Raw genomic sequence first — 16,848 nt, forward strand, 5'->3', positions numbered from 1 at the left:
ACAACCGTCCAAACAATGTGTTATTGTGAACTCCATTATTATTATATATTTAGTCGGACCTCTCTATAACAACATACTTATATAACAGCACTTCACTATAACAACCAAGTTTTTCCGGAACCAAATTTCATGTTCTATTATAATATATGTTTTTTATAACAACAATTCGCTATAACATCCAAAAATATCTGGAACAAACAAGATTGTACAATCAAACATATCTACAACAGCCTTGCTTGTTTCAGATATTTTTGGATATTATAGCGAATTATTGTTATAGAAAATATATATTATAACATAACATGAAATTTAGTTCCGGAAAAACTTAGCTTTTGTAATAAAATATTGTTATATAATGATGCGGTTTCATAGAGTTATGACTATACTATTAATTTGAAATACAGTAGAAACTGATATGGCAAGTCAAAAGTATTTTGTACAGAGCTAACTTGAAAAGAATGGCGGAGACTTGCCGAAAGGAAGGTCATGGCGTAGGGGGAGGAGTAAGGCGTGGGGTTTTAGTCTGGTGAATTTCCACGGAATGAGTGTGACGTTGAAGCACGCCATTTTGACTAGGTAACGCTAAGAAAAAGTAAACGAATGAAATGTGAGAGACGAAGACGAGCCTGAAGAATTTTCATAACTCATTGACGCGGTCATTAATTAATTCCTCTTTTAGTCCGTCAGCTCTTTTGCTTGTCTTTGTCTCCTTTCTCTTTGAAACTTCCTCATCTTCTTTAATTATTGATATATTTTTTCCCCTTTTCACTTCTCAAAATTTATGAGTTTTTCTGCTTTTTTTCGGTTCGGAGGCCCAAATCCAGAGGGTCCATCATCCACTTGATCTGGAGTTTTTTTAATATAAAAGTGCTGCAGTGTGGAGTTAAAATGGTGTTCTGGAGATTGGTTGTTTCATTGATTATGCTGATTTCAATTTCTTTGGAGCAATCCAATGCACGTTCTGTACACTCCTTCGAACATTTAGCTCAGCCTCCAGATTCCCGATCGAAATTAAATAATCAGGTTTCTACACACCATTCAATATCCTAATTTATGTGGCATACTTTCTTTTAGTTTGTTTACATGTTTATATTTAGAAATAATTTAAATTTAAAATTTTGATTTTAGTGATGTTTTATAGCCACACAAATGTCTGTGACTTATTTTATACCATAAAATTCAAAAGTCTTTCTTTCTTTAACTTCTGTGTTGCTCACACATAAATTAGGACGGAGGGAGTATTTATTTTCTTAAAACAACTCTTTAGATCAAGCTGAGGCCAGCTGCACTTATACTAAGATTGTTCACAGTTCTGTTCTGTGCTCTTTCTTTGTTGATTGTGGAATTTTCAAGAACTTATTTTTATTCAGGTAGCCCCATCACCAAGCTTTGTCGCTGCAGTTAACGCGAATTCAGGTACTAATCAAGCCCCTGTAGGCCAACCAACGGCGGCTTTTGTTAGTCGTAATTGTGACGGGGCGTCTAATAAGTGTACGGATGATCATATCAGTATGACTGCCTGCTTTTTTCCTGCCAAGAAAGGTAATTCTCCATTTCTTTCGTTTTTTTCACTAGATACAGTAATTCCTTGTGGCTATGTAATTTTTAGATTGCTAAACTCGTGATTACAATTTTAGTATATTTGGTGCTTGAATTAGAACGTAGCACTTCATTATTGCATTTATTCTCACTTTTCTTTCATCTGTTATGAAATGAATTATTATGATCTGTACTGATATGAACAACATGCTGTAAATTTTCTGGCAAGTTCATGTCGATATGGCTCAAAAAGCATATTAAAACTGAAGAGCAGGGTTTGATTCGACGGAGCAGCTTGGATATTTGACAGGGTTGCAATGCGCTTTTAGTAGCAGCTTATTTTAGACGAACGTGACAACGTGGATTTTTCGAATATTATGCTATTATGTCATCTTGGATACCTTGTTGTAGTGCAAGCTAATTGTTGACGCCTTTGAAAAGCAAGTTGTTTGACATTACAAGTGTCAAATAAGCAAAGAATTATGTCCAACATAATCAGCATAGCACATTGCTAATACGGATTGAGGTTGCCTATGAGAAACTTGCAAAGTGACTTAGCTATAGGCAAAGTTTTGCCGTCCACATATCCGTGCAAGATTTGATTAGTTTTCTCATGAATTTCAAGTTTCTGCAGTTAGTTTCTCCAGTCATTATCTTAAGTTAGTGTCTCTCTGTCATTGAGCAGTATTCTTTTGTTGTAATCTTCCAGACACGCTCCAAAACGGGGCCTCAGTTCCATCCTGAATCTAGCAGCCTAGGTTCCATGCAACTCAAAAGAAGACTGTGAACAATATCCCTTGCGCTTTGCTGGACCTTCTTGACTTAAGACTAGCACTGGGGGCCAAAATTGCTGCCTTTCTAAAGAATCTGATGTTTTTTCTTTTGATCTAAATTCCAAGCTTCTAGGATTTTAACTTACTTGTAATGCAGATTTCATCCAAATTTCAAGCTTTACATCTGGTGTCCTCTTGTTCAGAAGTTTCTAGTACTCTTTTGTCTTCTGTCCTTCCATTTGTTCTTTTCTTTCCTTTTTTCTTTTAATTTCTGATAGTCGCTGAAGGTGACTCCGTGCTGAGAAAATATACACGTGAAGACTTTGATGTCTCCGTCTATTTAAGATTTTGTTTAGCTCTTGTTCTTACAATATTTCTTATGTATTGACTTGCTATTGATCTTTTATTTTTTGCTTGTCATTTTAATTTGCAACAAGGAGCGGATTGGATAATCGTGACACTTCTATATTCTCTTGTCCTGCCTTCTTACCGTTGATTCCATTTTATCCGCTGGCAAACATCTTTCTACATTGAATTCAAATGATTTGGTGTACATTTCATTTTTCCTAGATTACGTTATATTTGAATGATCACTTTCTTGTCTTAACACCTTAATTTGGCTAGACCATAAAGCTCACTTTGTAATTTTGTTGTAGGACATGAGGAATCATTTCTGCTCGTCCACAACAACGGTGAGAACCCTTTGATGCTGAAGGTCAATGTTTCACCTGCAAACAAAACTTATGAAAATATTCAGATACCAAGACATGATGTCAAGCAGGTAAAGAACTCTTCCTTTCTGAATGACTGGCTTTTGTCCTGACAAATTCCAAGACTACAAAATAACAGCAATAAACTTTATTTCTTCATTTTTGGTACCAATCGAGGAATCCTGGATGTTAAAAGGCTGAAATGAAGAAATAAAGCTTATTATTGTTCAGTTCTGACTCAAAAAATGAACATGACACTATTATAGGCTGCATGTATTGATATAATCAACCTTAATGTGCTGTTTCGGTGACAATGTTTTTCAACCTTCCAAATCATGAAAGTAAACTAATGTGCTGCTCCTAATTCCATGTTTTTCAAATCCTCATTTTGTAAATCAGATCAATATCTCGTCCACAATTGGAGCGAATTCATCAACAATTATGCTAGATGCTGGGACTGGGAATTGTACGATTGAGATTGGACGTTCAGTATGGCAAGGCTACTTTAACTTGCCATATTCTTATACCACTTATGTGACCCCTATGAATGGGGCATACTTACTAGGTGTGACAGCTCTTCTAATCGGAGGAATATTCATCTGCTGCAAGTTAAGAAAACAAGATCGACATCTTGATGGTGTTGCATATCAGGAACTTGAAATGGGAAAACCAGAACTTCAATCTTCCATCAAGTTGGAAACTAACGCTGAAGGGTGGAATGAGAGTTGGGACGACGATTGGGATGAAGAGGAAGCAGTGAAGTCACCTGGTGGAAAAACCATAAGCAGAAAACTAGCAAATGGTTTTGATGATTTGGATAAGAGTTAATATAAAGACACAGATTTTGTTCCATTTTCTTGAAAATAGTTCATAGGAAAAAAAAAATAGAATGGTGAGAAGTGGATGCAGTAGATGTTAAACAGGAATAGGAAACTGCTAAAGAGTTTCAATTTTAATCATTTTGAGTTGTGGTCTGACCACTTAAGTTCTCTATAGAGCTGGTTTAATGTAATTTTTCGGTTCATGTAAAACTACATTCAGATCTCTCTATAATAGTCAAATTTTATAACAGCACTTTACAATAACGACCAAAGTTTTTTTGGAACTAATTTTTCATGTTATGTTATGATTCTTTGTAACAGTACTTCACTATAGCTAATGCTGCTTGGTGGGCCGGGCCTGAACCGGACCGGACCGGGCCCGCGGTCCTAACGGTCCTGGTGGGCCGGTCTTGGTGGGCCGGTCCTGGTGGGCCTGAGAAGCCCGTGATGGGCCGGTCTTCATAGATTAGCCCACGAGCCCGGGACCGTCAGCCGGGCCTGGGCCGGGCGGGCCTAACGGGCCCAATGGATTTTTTTAAAATAAAAATAAAAATTTGTATACACATAACATACAAAATATATAAGGTAATATATACACCTAACATACAATATATACTACAAGAAAATATATAAGTAATAAGTTATAATATATATACATAAGATACAATATATATACTACAAGAAAATATATAAGAGAATATATATACATAACATACAATATATACTACAAGAAAATATATAAGAGGATATATATATACATAACATACAATATATACTACAAGACAATATATAAGAGAATATATATACATAACATACAATATATACTACAACAACATATATAAGAGGATATATATATACATAACATACAATATATACTACAAGAAAATATACAAGAGAATATATATACATAACATACAATACTACAAGACAATATATAAGAGAATATATATACATAACATACGATATATACTACAAGATAATATACAAGAGAATATATATACATAACATACAATATATACTACAAGACAATATACAAGAGAATATATATACATAACATACAATATATACTACAACAACATATATAAGAGGATATATATATACATAACATACAATATATATTACAAGAAAATATACAAGAGAATATATATACATAACATACAATACTACAAGACAATATATAAGAGAATATATATACATAACATACAATATATACTACAAGACAATATATAAGAGAATATATATACATAACATATAATATATACTACAAGACAATATACAAGAGAATATATATACATAACATACAATATATACTACAACAACATATATAAGAGGATATATATATACATAACATACAATATATATTACAAGAAAATATACAAGAGAATATATATACATAACATACAATACTACAAGACAATATATAAGAGAATATATATACATAACATACAATATATACTACAAGACAATATATAAGAGAATATATATACATAACATTCTATACTAGTATACTATATATATATATATATATATATATATATTATTATGCTTCATGTTGTACTTTGTTATTAATTTATTATGCATGACAATTTAGTGTTTTACTATTGTTTTGTTATTTTTCTTTTTCGTCAAGCACTTTAATAATTAGATTTCTACATATATACTACATATATATTTTTAATATAGCCATGATACTACAATAAATTGCTTTACAAAAAAAAAACCGGTAGGCCCGCGAAGCCCACGAGCCCGGCCCGTTTACCCCGGGACCACATGGGCTTAGGCCCGTCACGGGCCGGTTCCACCAGGTGAGCCCACGAAGCCCGGGACCGCCAGAGCCCAGGCCCACGAAGACCGGCCCGTTTGGCCCACGAAGGCCTGGGCCCGGCCCAGAATACAGTGTTAACTATAGCAGCCAAAAAATATCGGAACAAACGAAGCTGTTATAGAAAAGTTTGACTGTATTTTACTTTTTCTTTTTTCATTCAAAATATGCCTATAGTTTTCTATCTTTCCTTTGTCTTGCTTTATGCTTAAATTTTCATACATACTGCTTTTGGACATTTGATGTTTGATGCAAAATGATTTGTCAGGTGATTAGTGATTTATTCTCTAATAAACTTGCCTTAAGTTCAGCTGCTTCACTTAAGACCCTTTTTTATTAGTTGACAGTAACCTTCATGGCATGTCTGTCCTATATTACAAACATATTGGTTTCATTTTCATCTGTGTCTAAAAAATGAATATGGTTGTTTTAGTTTTTCAAACGATTCACTTATTAGACGAAAAGGAAAAAAATATTAATTTTTAAGAGTTTAAATTTTGTGTGTTGAAAGTATATACTAAGTTTTTTTACATCATCATGTTAAGTTGGCATATAACTACATGTCAACTTAGCCTGCAAAAGATGGCAAAATTGTATTTCTGTAGCGTAAAAACTATTTTTCCTGCTGATGTATAAACCTTAAACTCAACATGAATAGGTGTTTAGTCATATCTTTGGAAATGATTTCATTTCCTAATATATAAAATTAGATGGTTTGGACCCACTACCACTAGTGTATTAACCAGAAATTGCATGGATTTGGTTCAGTAGGATAATGAAATGCATTAGCATTCAAATATTACAACTTGCCATGTTACAGATTTTGATATCAAATCGGATATTGATCTCCCTTATTGTTTAACGATTAAAACTACCAATTTTGTTTCCTTTTTTTTTTTATTAAGCTAGTTCTTACTTTTTTTCACTTTGTTCTCGTTGGGTTTTTGAATTCACTTAGATTAGTTTGATTTAATGGGTGCATGTGATTCAAACACTTCAATTGTGTATAATGTTTGTGAGAACTCCAAAAATATGCAAAATGCATATGTGAAATACGATGTATATGAGCCTAAGGCCACTAAGGCAATAGCCTTAGGCCCCCAAAATATTTAGGGCCTCAAAATGTCACGGTCTAGCAGTTTTCGGGTTGGTCATTCAAAAATAGTCAGCATTTGCCAAGTCATTGAAAAATAACCACTATTTTGTTGTAATAGAGACCGGTCCAGCATAATATACTGGAGTTCGGTGCACCTGTGTATGAACTTCTAGCATATTATGCTGGACCGGTATACTTTGTTGGCGCCAGTATAATATACTGGAGACTGGAGCACCAGTGCTCCAAACTCTAGTATATTATCCTGGACCGGTATATTATACTGGAACTCCAGTATATTATGTTGGAGTATTTTCCCGGATTTTGAACAGTATTTTCGTTCAAATTTATCTTTACATGAAAAGTGGTTAAATTTCGATTACTTTTGAAACTGTGGCTATTTTTAAATGACCACTTGTAAATCTGGCTATTTTTGAATTTCTCCCCCTCAAAATCTATAATATATATAATATTTTATAATTGCATTATTGGTAGAATTTTTAAATTATTTGCTTAAAATAATTATAGCTAAAAGTTATACATATCTTAAATTGTAGTTACTAGTTGTTTCCTGTCTTTAATTCATCCAAACTTAAATCGATCTACTTACAATGTTAGTTTAGACTAATTTTTCTTAAGTCTTTGAGTACCTTTGTAGACATATTTTCAAGCTACTTTGATAATTAACTATTAAAATATGTTCTTAATATTGAATGACTCTTGAAACATAGTAGTTACTATAATATTATTTGTTTCAACTTATATTTAGAATTAAAAGTGCTAAGAGAAACTGTATAAGTAGAAAAATACACTAATTGGTAAACTCAACAGGTAAAAACTATTAATTCAATTACCGTTAATAATTTCTAGATCGGTTGTTGTTTTAATGTAATTTTTTAGTTCATGTAAACCTACAGTCACACATCTCTATAATAGTCATCCTTTACAACAGCACTTCACCATAACGGTCAAGTTTTCTTTGGAACCAATTTTTTTATGTTATCTTATGATATATTGTTGAAAGGAGAAGGGGATCTGATCCTTGAGCTAAGATGGAAAGAACATAGAGTAGAGTAAGAGAGAGAGTGGAAAGTTCTGAAGAAGTTTTCTGTTATTGGCTCATACCAAACGTGTGACCTTTTACATTTATATATCTCCTATTCTAACTAACTCTAACACATGAATAATTAACTATCAACGCTAAGCTAACACTAATCAACTATGTACAAACATCATTGCTTATGTACAACTCTACACTTCACATACTAATTTCAACACCCCCCTCAAGTTGGGTGATGAAAAATATTTATCATACCCAACTTGCTAACCATTTCACTGTATAGCTGCTTCCCAAGTGTCTTGGTCAATATGTCTGCTATCTGCTCCTTACTAGGTACATGAGCTGTTTTTATCATTCATGTTTGCAATTTTTCTCTAACAAAATGGCAGTCAATTTCTATGTGCTTTGTATGTTCATGATACATAGGATTAGATGCAATCTGCAATGCTGCTTTATTGTCATAGTATAACTCCATCGGCAAATCAACTTTCACACCTATCTCCTCAAGTAATCCCTGTAACCATACTAATTCTGCTACAGTTGTGGCCATACTCCTATATTCTGCTTCTGGTGAACTTCTTGAAATTATGCTCTACTTCTTGGACTTCCACGAAATCATTGAATCTCCAAACTTTATGCAGTAACCTGTTATTGACTTTCTGGTAACTGGGCATGATGCCCAATCAGCATCACAAAATGCCATAATCTTGCCACTTTGTTTGTTGCTCATTAATAGACATTTCCCTGGGCTGATCTTACTACTCTTAGGGATGCTTCATAATGGGACTGCTTTGGTGTATTCATAAATTAACTTAGAGTCTGAACTGCAAAAGAGATATCTGGCCTTGTGATTGCCAGGTACAGAAGTCTGCCAATCAACCTCTGGTATACTCTTGTGTCTTCAAGTTCATGATCATTCTCCTCTCTCCCAAATAGTTTGTCATATTCCACACTAGCTAGTTTCACATTTTGATCAAGTGGAATATAACTGGTTTTGCTCCCCCTAAGCCACATTCTGAGATAAGATCTAAGGCATATTTCCTTTGATTCATAACAATGCCTTTCTGTGATCTTGCAAACTCAATACCAAGGAAAAATTTAAGCTCTCCTAAATCTTTCATCTTAAAATTATCATTCAGAATCTTTTTTGGCATCTTGGATTAGATAATTGTCACTTCTTGTAATTAGGAGATCATCTACATATACTAATATGATTACTATATCCCTGCCACTCTTTTTGGTAAATAAGGAATAATCCAATTTACTTCGGCTAAAACCCGAGTCTACAAGGGCTGAAGTCAGCTTCAGGTTCCATTGTCTGCTGGCCTGCTTCAGACCATACAGGGACTTGATTAGTCTACGCACTCTAGTCTCCCCCTGACTACCAAAACCCTGAGGCAAGGACATGTAGACCTCCTCTGAAAGATCACCTTGGAGGAATGCATTATAAACATCCATCTGGAACAAGGGCCAAGCATGTTGAGCAGTCAAGGCAACCACACTCCTTACTGTGACCATTTTAACCACAGGAGAAAAGGTCTCATGATAGTCCAGACCTTCCTGTTGAGTAAACCCCTTAGCCACTAGCCTGGATTTATACCTCTCTATAGATCCATCAGCTTTATATTTGACCTTATAAACCCACTTACAACCTATGGGAGACTTACCTGTAGGCAAATTCACTAACTCCCAGGTATTATTGTCTGTAAGTGCTTGAATCTCAAGTTTCATAGCTTGAACCTAATTACTGTCAGTGACAGCTTGGTCAAAGGAAGTTGGTTCAATGATGGATGAATAAGAAGACAAGCAGGTTTGATAAGAAGGTGATAAGGAAGAGTAATTGATGGAATCAGTGACGGAATAAGGAGTAGAAGATGAGGGTTTGATATGATGGACAAAATCTGTAAGCCACCAGGGTGGTTTAGATGGTCTTCCAGACTTTCTTAAGGGAGCTGTAGGAGTAGGGGGCAAATCTTGGTGCTGGTGAGTTGAAGGTAATAATGTAGGAGGGTCAGACAGGATAGGAGATGAAGAAGTAGGAGAAGGAATTGGAGAAGAGAGAAGTGGAGAGAATATAGGAACATAAGAGTAAGGAGATAAAGAATGTTCAGAGGTAGTTGGAGGAACAGGAGAATCTAAAGTTGCAGGTGGTAAGGAATCTATAGAAGCTGGAAAAGAATCATCAAAAGGAAAAGGTGGAGTACTGACAGGAAATGTAGGAGAGGAACTTGAAGATAAAGTATGTAGGAATGTAGATTTAGGATGCTTAAATGGAAACACTATTTCTCTGAAGGAGACATCCCTACTGACAATGAAATTCCCAGTAAAAATATTGTATAATCTATATCCCTTTTGAGAGGTAGAATAACCCATGAAGATAGCAGGTATGGTCTTTTGTGAGAGTTTATCAGTGTTATGTAAAGCAGTTGCATAACAAAAACATCCAAAGACTCTAATAAAGTCAAATGTGGGAGGATGTCCATGAAAAATCTCATAAGGAGATTTCCTAGATAGGACTGAAGATGGCAGTCTATTAATAAGAAAGGCTACAGTTAGTACACATTTCCCCCAGAATTTTAATGAAACATGGGCATGAAACCTAAGGGCTCTAGCCATTTCAAGCAAATGCCTCTGTTTCCTTTCTGCTACTCCATTCTGCTGTGGAGTATGTACACAAGAACTTTGATGTAAAATGCCAAGTGATGAGAGAAGAGCTGGACACTGGGAATTGAAGAATTCAAGACCATTATCTGATCTTATGATCTTAATTATGGTAGAAAATTGATTTTTGACCAGAGCAAGAAAAGATTTGAGTAAAAGAAAGACATCACTCTTCATTTTCATCAAGTAGATCCAATTCATTCTTGAGTAATCATCTACAATAGTAAGAAAATACTTGTATCCATTGTAAGTACATTGTCTATAAGGACCCCAAACATCCATGTGTACAAGATCAAAAGGACATACATTTTTTTTTGTACTAGTTGGAAAAGAAAACCTAGTTTGCCTTGCTAAAGGACAAACATTATAGTTTAAACTGTCTTTATTCAACAAATGAGTCTTCAATGAAGGATTTTTTTGTAATACTACTACAGGTGCATGACCAAGTCTCTGGTGCCAAATGTAAGCACGTGATTTTTGCCCTATATGAGAATTACTCCCAAAAAATTCAAAATAAAATGATTTTTCTTGGTGTGCCATTTTGTGATATTTTGTGACATTTTGAATAATTATTTGTATTTGTCTGTGCGTGTTTATTTGATAAATTAATAAAAAATACAAAAATATGTCGCATTTTGCATGTAGGATTTAATTCTATAGTTGTTAGTAATTAAATTTGTTTTACAAAAATTTAAAAATTACAAAAATAAGCATCGTTTGCATTTTTAGCATTTAATGTCCAAATATACAATTTTATGCTTAATTAATACTTAATTGTGCGTTAATTGTTATTGGGAGTTAATTTGCGCTTTTATAACTTAATTTAATTCTTAATAATAGTTTAAGTATTTTTATAATTTAGTTTTAGAGAAATAAAAGAAGAAAAGAAAGCAAAAATATAAAGAAAGTCGGAATTAGGCCTCTTCTTCAATTTCAAGCCACAAGCCCAAAAAATGGCCCAATCTTCCCTACGACCCAGTCCATTTCGAACTGGGTCGACCCAGTCCATAACCCAAAAGACTCAAACCCCATTTGTCTTTCATTTTTACAAAACAAAAACAAAACAAAAAAAAAATAAGAGAAGAAAACCCTAAAAGACCTAAGTCATCCGCCCCCCCCCCCACCTTTGCTTCTTCTTCTCCAAGTTTCTCCCTAGCATCAATGGCTTCCCTTCCATCCTCCTCACTGCACACACACACATGTCGTCTCCAAGCTGCCCTCCCATGAACGACCTCAAAAACCACCAACGCGACTTCATCCTTCTCGCCGTGTCGCGTCGTTTTTTTACTGTTGCTGCACCCTTTTCTCGACACATCTGCTGCTTCAGTGATTGCCATGGCCGTGCTTTAGTTCCTGGACAACTACGCAGTCGATGCCTTGTCGCCGCTACAGCTCCGCTCGTTGCCATGGCTGCTGTCGCGACTGCGTCTTCTCTTCGTCGCCGGTTGTCGCAGCTACTCCCTCCATCGTGCTGCTGTCGATGCTGCTGCTTCTGTTTCAATCAAATGACCAAACGAACACAGCCATGGACGAGCTTCGACGTCGACCATGTCGTCGTCCATGGCTGTCCGCGACGTGTTGCTGCCTTCGCTGCCGGATTGCTGCTGCCGATGCCGTGTTGCCGCTGCTGCTGCCACTGCTGCCCGTTTTCTTCTTCGCAGCTGCTCCATCGCGGCTGACCATGGACGAGCTTGCTCGTCGCTGCTGCGTTTTCTTCATCTTTCACTGATGCTTGTTGCTTCGTCGTCTTCAAGTCCGTTTATGTCCAAGTTTCGTTGGTTTCGTTTAGAGTTCGTTCGATGTTCGTCATTGGTCATTTACGGTTAGTTGTTCTAAGTTTATTTTCATCCATAATTTGTTTGATATTTTCAGATTTGAAATTAGTATAAGTTTGTTTCATTTTTCATATTTATTTTTAGATAAAAATGGTTAGTTTAATTATATTGTTGATAGATTTGAATTGAAGATTCAATTAAATTATTTTTTCAGTTTGAGAAGATTTAGTTTTAATATAGAAAAGTGTTAGCTTAAATCGTTTAAATCCGTTGATTGTTGTTAATATAGATTTAATTCGTGTTTCATCTTGTTTGAAGTTCGTTTTTAATTCAGTGATTTAATGTGAAGTTATGTTTTGGTTTTAATTTTTGGATCATGCATATTTGTTATAATTTTGTTGGATTTAATTTAAAAAAGATTAATTGATTATTTGAAGATTAGTAATTTGAATATGTTTATTTGTTTTGTTTAAGTTTAATTCGAAGTTGAATAAAGCTTGTTTGTTATTGTTGTTAAAGTAGATTCATTCATGTTCCTACTTTGTTTGGATGATCTTGAATCCGAATTTTATATAGTTTGATTTCTTGTTTACCATTTATGATTATTGCTTGAATTGTTCTCATAATCTTGTTTAAAGTTTAATATAAGAATTGTTTGTTGTAATGTTGTTAGAGTTGATGTTAAGTTCAATATTATTGAATTTAAGAATCTGAATATACTTGTTTGATTGTTGTTGTTGTTTAAATCCGAAAAATAGGTTTGTTGTTGCCAAAAATATTGTTCAATCAAATTTTGGTTGTTCTTGGTTGTTCAATTTATGTTCATATGATTTGTTGTTGAAATGTTGTTAAAATCATGTTCATGTGATATTGTTGTTATGATGTTCATCCATGTTCATATTGTTGTTTGAACATTGTTAGAAATTGATCATATTGACTATATTTTGGTTATGTTTGATTAAATGATGTGTTATAGCTGATGGGTAGTTTGGTAAATTTGTAATACGATCAGGGGTAGTTTGGTAATTTCAGTAAGGTTGGAAGGGGTAGTTTAGGAATTGTACATTTTGAAATTGTTTATTTGAAGCATGGGGGACAAAATGAAATGGGGTGGGTTGTGATATGATTATTTAATATAAAGGGGGGACAAGATTTAAATTAAAGGGGAATCTTGCATTATTTTAAATAAAGCATGGGGGACAAAATATAATGGGGTGGTGTGATATATTTATTTAATGTAATGGGGATGAGTGGGAAGATAATGGGTTTGGTAGAGAAAGGGATTGATTTGAATTGATTTATGGGATGGGATATATATATGTGAAGTCTTGAACATAAGAAAGAGGACAGACAGAAAAAAAGAGATTGACAAAAAAAAGGGCTGAACATTTATTCCGAAAAAAAAAACATTGAAACTCTCAAGAAAAGAAAAAACATACAAAGAAAAAAAAATTTGAAAATTAGAAGAGAAAGTAGTACACACCTGAGAAATATTCTGGTATACAGGTGTAGAAATTAAGGGTTGAAGATTAACTAGCCTTTCAAAAATCTGAAAATTTCCTTTGGTTTCTGTCCATTATTTTCGGCATTCCTGGATTTTATTTTGAATTTTTCAAAGCTGTCACTGGGATTTTCGTTGACTGGTTATTGCTGGTTATTGTTGCTGTTGCTGTGTTACGTATTACGTTGCTGACTTTCTTCTTCTTATATTGACAATATCAGGTACACAACTGTAATTTTGGCATTTTGTAAGCTGAAATGAAGAATGGAGTGTTAAATTTTTAATTTAGTTTAATTTAATTTTTGTATTGTATTTAGGTTATTCATGTATTATTATTCTGTAAATCACTGTCATCGGCATAACTAGGCATATTATAGCGACATATTAAATAACGCCTTTACCAGATTATTAGGAAATATATTTAAGCCTGATTATTAATTAAAACTGTTTAATAAAAAAAAATAGAAGAAATAACGTAAAAATGGCGTTATTGAATCAGTTTGGCAAAAAATTAACTAAGTTCCTTATGCAGAAGGTTTTTCATCAACGATAAGTTAATCCGAATCATGTAGTTAATTTCAGTTATAACATGAATTAGTTTGCAAACAAGTATTAGGACATGATGAATTAAAACAAAGTTAGTTAATGTTAAATTGTTTAAATTTTTAGAAATATGATTTAGTACTCAAGTTTTTATTTTTATTTCTTTCAATTTTCAGTATTTGCAAATAATTAGTTTCAATAAGCTTAAGTCTTACTAATAATTTGAATTTTAATCCAACTATGGGATAATTAGTTTTTTTTATTTTTTTTTTATTTTTTTACTTTCCGATAATTCCATGTTGTATCTATGATTATAATTTTATTATTTTCTGCTAATATTTGTTTTTCCCTTCTATTTAATATGTCATTTTCAAGAATGTAGATATTGATTTTATATTTATAAAAAACTTAGTAATAATAAAAAGGTAGTCATTAGGGATACTATTAAAGGAGTTCGCTAAAAATAAATAGATGTAAATAATACAAATGTATAGGATTCTCCATTCTCATTTATTTATTTAATTATTAAAAAAAAAATTACTTAGAATTAGGGATGGATTGTTTAGTGAATTTCACTTCCTTCCCCAAAGATGATGACGCGTTAGACTCTTTAGGCGCGATTTAATTAATTTTACCTTCTTAAACTCGGATGCGCATTTCATGCGACCCAAATCTAAATCCTAAAACATCAAATAAAATATGTTTCGTATTGTGGGTGCATTTCATGTGACACAATCCAAAGATATGTTTTAAGCGATGTTCACATTCCTAAAAAAATAATAATTATAATAATAAAGCGGTAAAAAGATAAAATTTGCACATGGTTCATAATTGTATTAAAAATCAGATAAATAAGCCGAATATAACAGTTGAGCGACCGTGCTAGAACCACGGAACTCGGGAATGCCTAACACCTTCTCCCGGGTTAACAGAATTCCTTATCCGGATTTCTGGTACGCAGACTGTAATATAGAGTCATTCTTTTCCTCGATTCGGGATTAAAATTGGTGACTTGGGACACCCTAAATCTCCCAAGTGGCGACTCTGAAATAATTAAACCAATCCCGTTTCGACTGTCCTTTAATTGGAAAAAACTCCCTACGCACCTCGCGGTGCCGGAAAAAGGAGGTGTGACAGCTCTGGCGACTCTGCTGGGGACTTAACCCAGAACCAGTGGTTCAGGGTTAGAAATTCGAGCTCATATAAATTGTTATATTTGGTTTTATCTGATTTTTACATGATTGAGCCTAATGTGCTAAATGCTGCTTTTACCGCTTTGATATTACGTGAACTGTGTATAAACTGTGCCGAAACCCATCTCCTCTCTGAGTCTTCTAAATCATGAAGAAGGGTGTACTTCGTACGACTTCTTTTCTGTATAGTGTCAAATCCCAATTTAGAACGAGGTTCGGACAAGTTGCTAAGCCGGTGAAGCTTCTGTATTCCCGGTACGCTACCCCCCCTCGGCTCGAGCTGTCCGCTCGGGTAAGCCAGGTCTAGAACAAACACCCAGGTTCTGAACCTAGTATAACAAAACCACATGTCGGATCCCTAGTAGGAACGTTTGTTTGCATCACGTGCATCTGACTTTGGAGGCTCAACACAGGGGTTGAGTCTGTCTAGGACAGGTGCACCAAAAATGAAAATGACCATCCTGATGCATATTATTTGTTTTATGTGCATTTATTTGCTCGGTCTTGCATGTTGACCGGCTTCTGAGTCTCGGGAGTGTAAAAAGTAAAATAAAATAAAAATAGCAAGTAAAAGTTATTTGATTAATTTAGAAAAAATCAGTGTCCAAGTACTGTCGAAGTACTGCCGAATTTTTTTTTAAAAAAAAAAAAAAAAAGCATATATATATTTTTACTTTTAGAATTGTTGGTTTGCCTAGAAAGCAGAAAGTGTGTAGGAATAAGTCTTCTATTTTAATTTGCTTTATTTAAAAAAAAAATGAAAAATGAAAATAGTTTTTTTTTTATAAAAGGAAGTGGAAAATTTTTTTAAAAAAAAAAAAAAAAAAAAAAAAAAAAAAATTAGTTAGTTTATAGCCTGAACTACGCGGGTATGATTCTCACCGGATGTGAGATCAGAGGCAAACCTCTTTGGTTTCGGCTCACCATATTCAAAAAAAAAATCCAAAAATATTTAACATTACTCACTTCTTTAGAAAGTTTTTCTTTTAGACCTCAATTTTTTTTTAAAAAAAAAATATATTTCCTTTTAATCTCAAAATCCCAATTATTTGTTTAAAAGATATTCAAAATAAAATTCAAAAATATTTTTTCTGTAGTATTTCTTTCATAAATTCAGAATATTGGTTCAAAAATATTTCCTTTCTCCTTAAAAGTTTTTTTCAAGAAAAAAAAATTATTAAAATCCAAAAAATATTTCTTTAGAATATAGATAGTTTTTAAGTCAAATAAAAGTTTTTCCTTCTTTAATCACTATAATAAATGTGCAGGATGAGCACAAGTCAAAATGAACCATTCTCAGTGTGTAGCGAGGTCCCTTCGCAACTCCACATGTGGTGGAATGATATGGGAAAGGATA

At 33.7% G+C, this 16,848-nt stretch overlaps 1 protein-coding gene across 1 annotated transcript; it reads left to right on the forward strand.

Moving 5' to 3' along the window:
- The first annotated feature begins 446 nt into the window (after positions 1 to 446).
- LOC104220445 (uncharacterized) lies at positions 447 to 4,093 on the forward strand. The gene is made up of 4 exons (XM_009771318.2): positions 447 to 1,023; positions 1,371 to 1,542; positions 2,969 to 3,093; positions 3,422 to 4,093. Exons 1-4 carry the CDS (start codon positions 889 to 891, stop codon positions 3,848 to 3,850), a joined length of 861 nt encoding a protein of 286 aa, XP_009769620.1. The 5' UTR covers positions 447 to 888; the 3' UTR covers positions 3,851 to 4,093.
- Positions 4,094 to 16,848: the final 12,755 nt, after the last annotated feature.

This window comes from Nicotiana sylvestris, chromosome 5 (genome assembly GCF_000393655.2).
Source record: "Nicotiana sylvestris chromosome 5, ASM39365v2, whole genome shotgun sequence".
In the NCBI taxonomy this organism is placed as follows: Eukaryota; Viridiplantae; Streptophyta; class Magnoliopsida; order Solanales; family Solanaceae; genus Nicotiana; species Nicotiana sylvestris.

What these genes read in the sequence shown, in the direction of transcription:
- LOC104220445 (XM_009771318.2), top strand. Translation starts at nt 889, where the DNA reads ATGGTGTTCTGGAGATTGGTTGTTTCATTGATTATGCTGATTTCAATT. An exon ending in GATCGAAATTAAATAATCAG is followed by an intron (nt 1,024 to 1,370) that starts GTTTCTACACAC and finishes ATTTTTATTCAG; the next exon opens with GTAGCCCCATCACCAAGCTT. An exon ending in CAAGACATGATGTCAAGCAG is followed by an intron (nt 3,094 to 3,421) that starts GTAAAGAACTCT and finishes TTTGTAAATCAG; the next exon opens with ATCAATATCTCGTCCACAAT.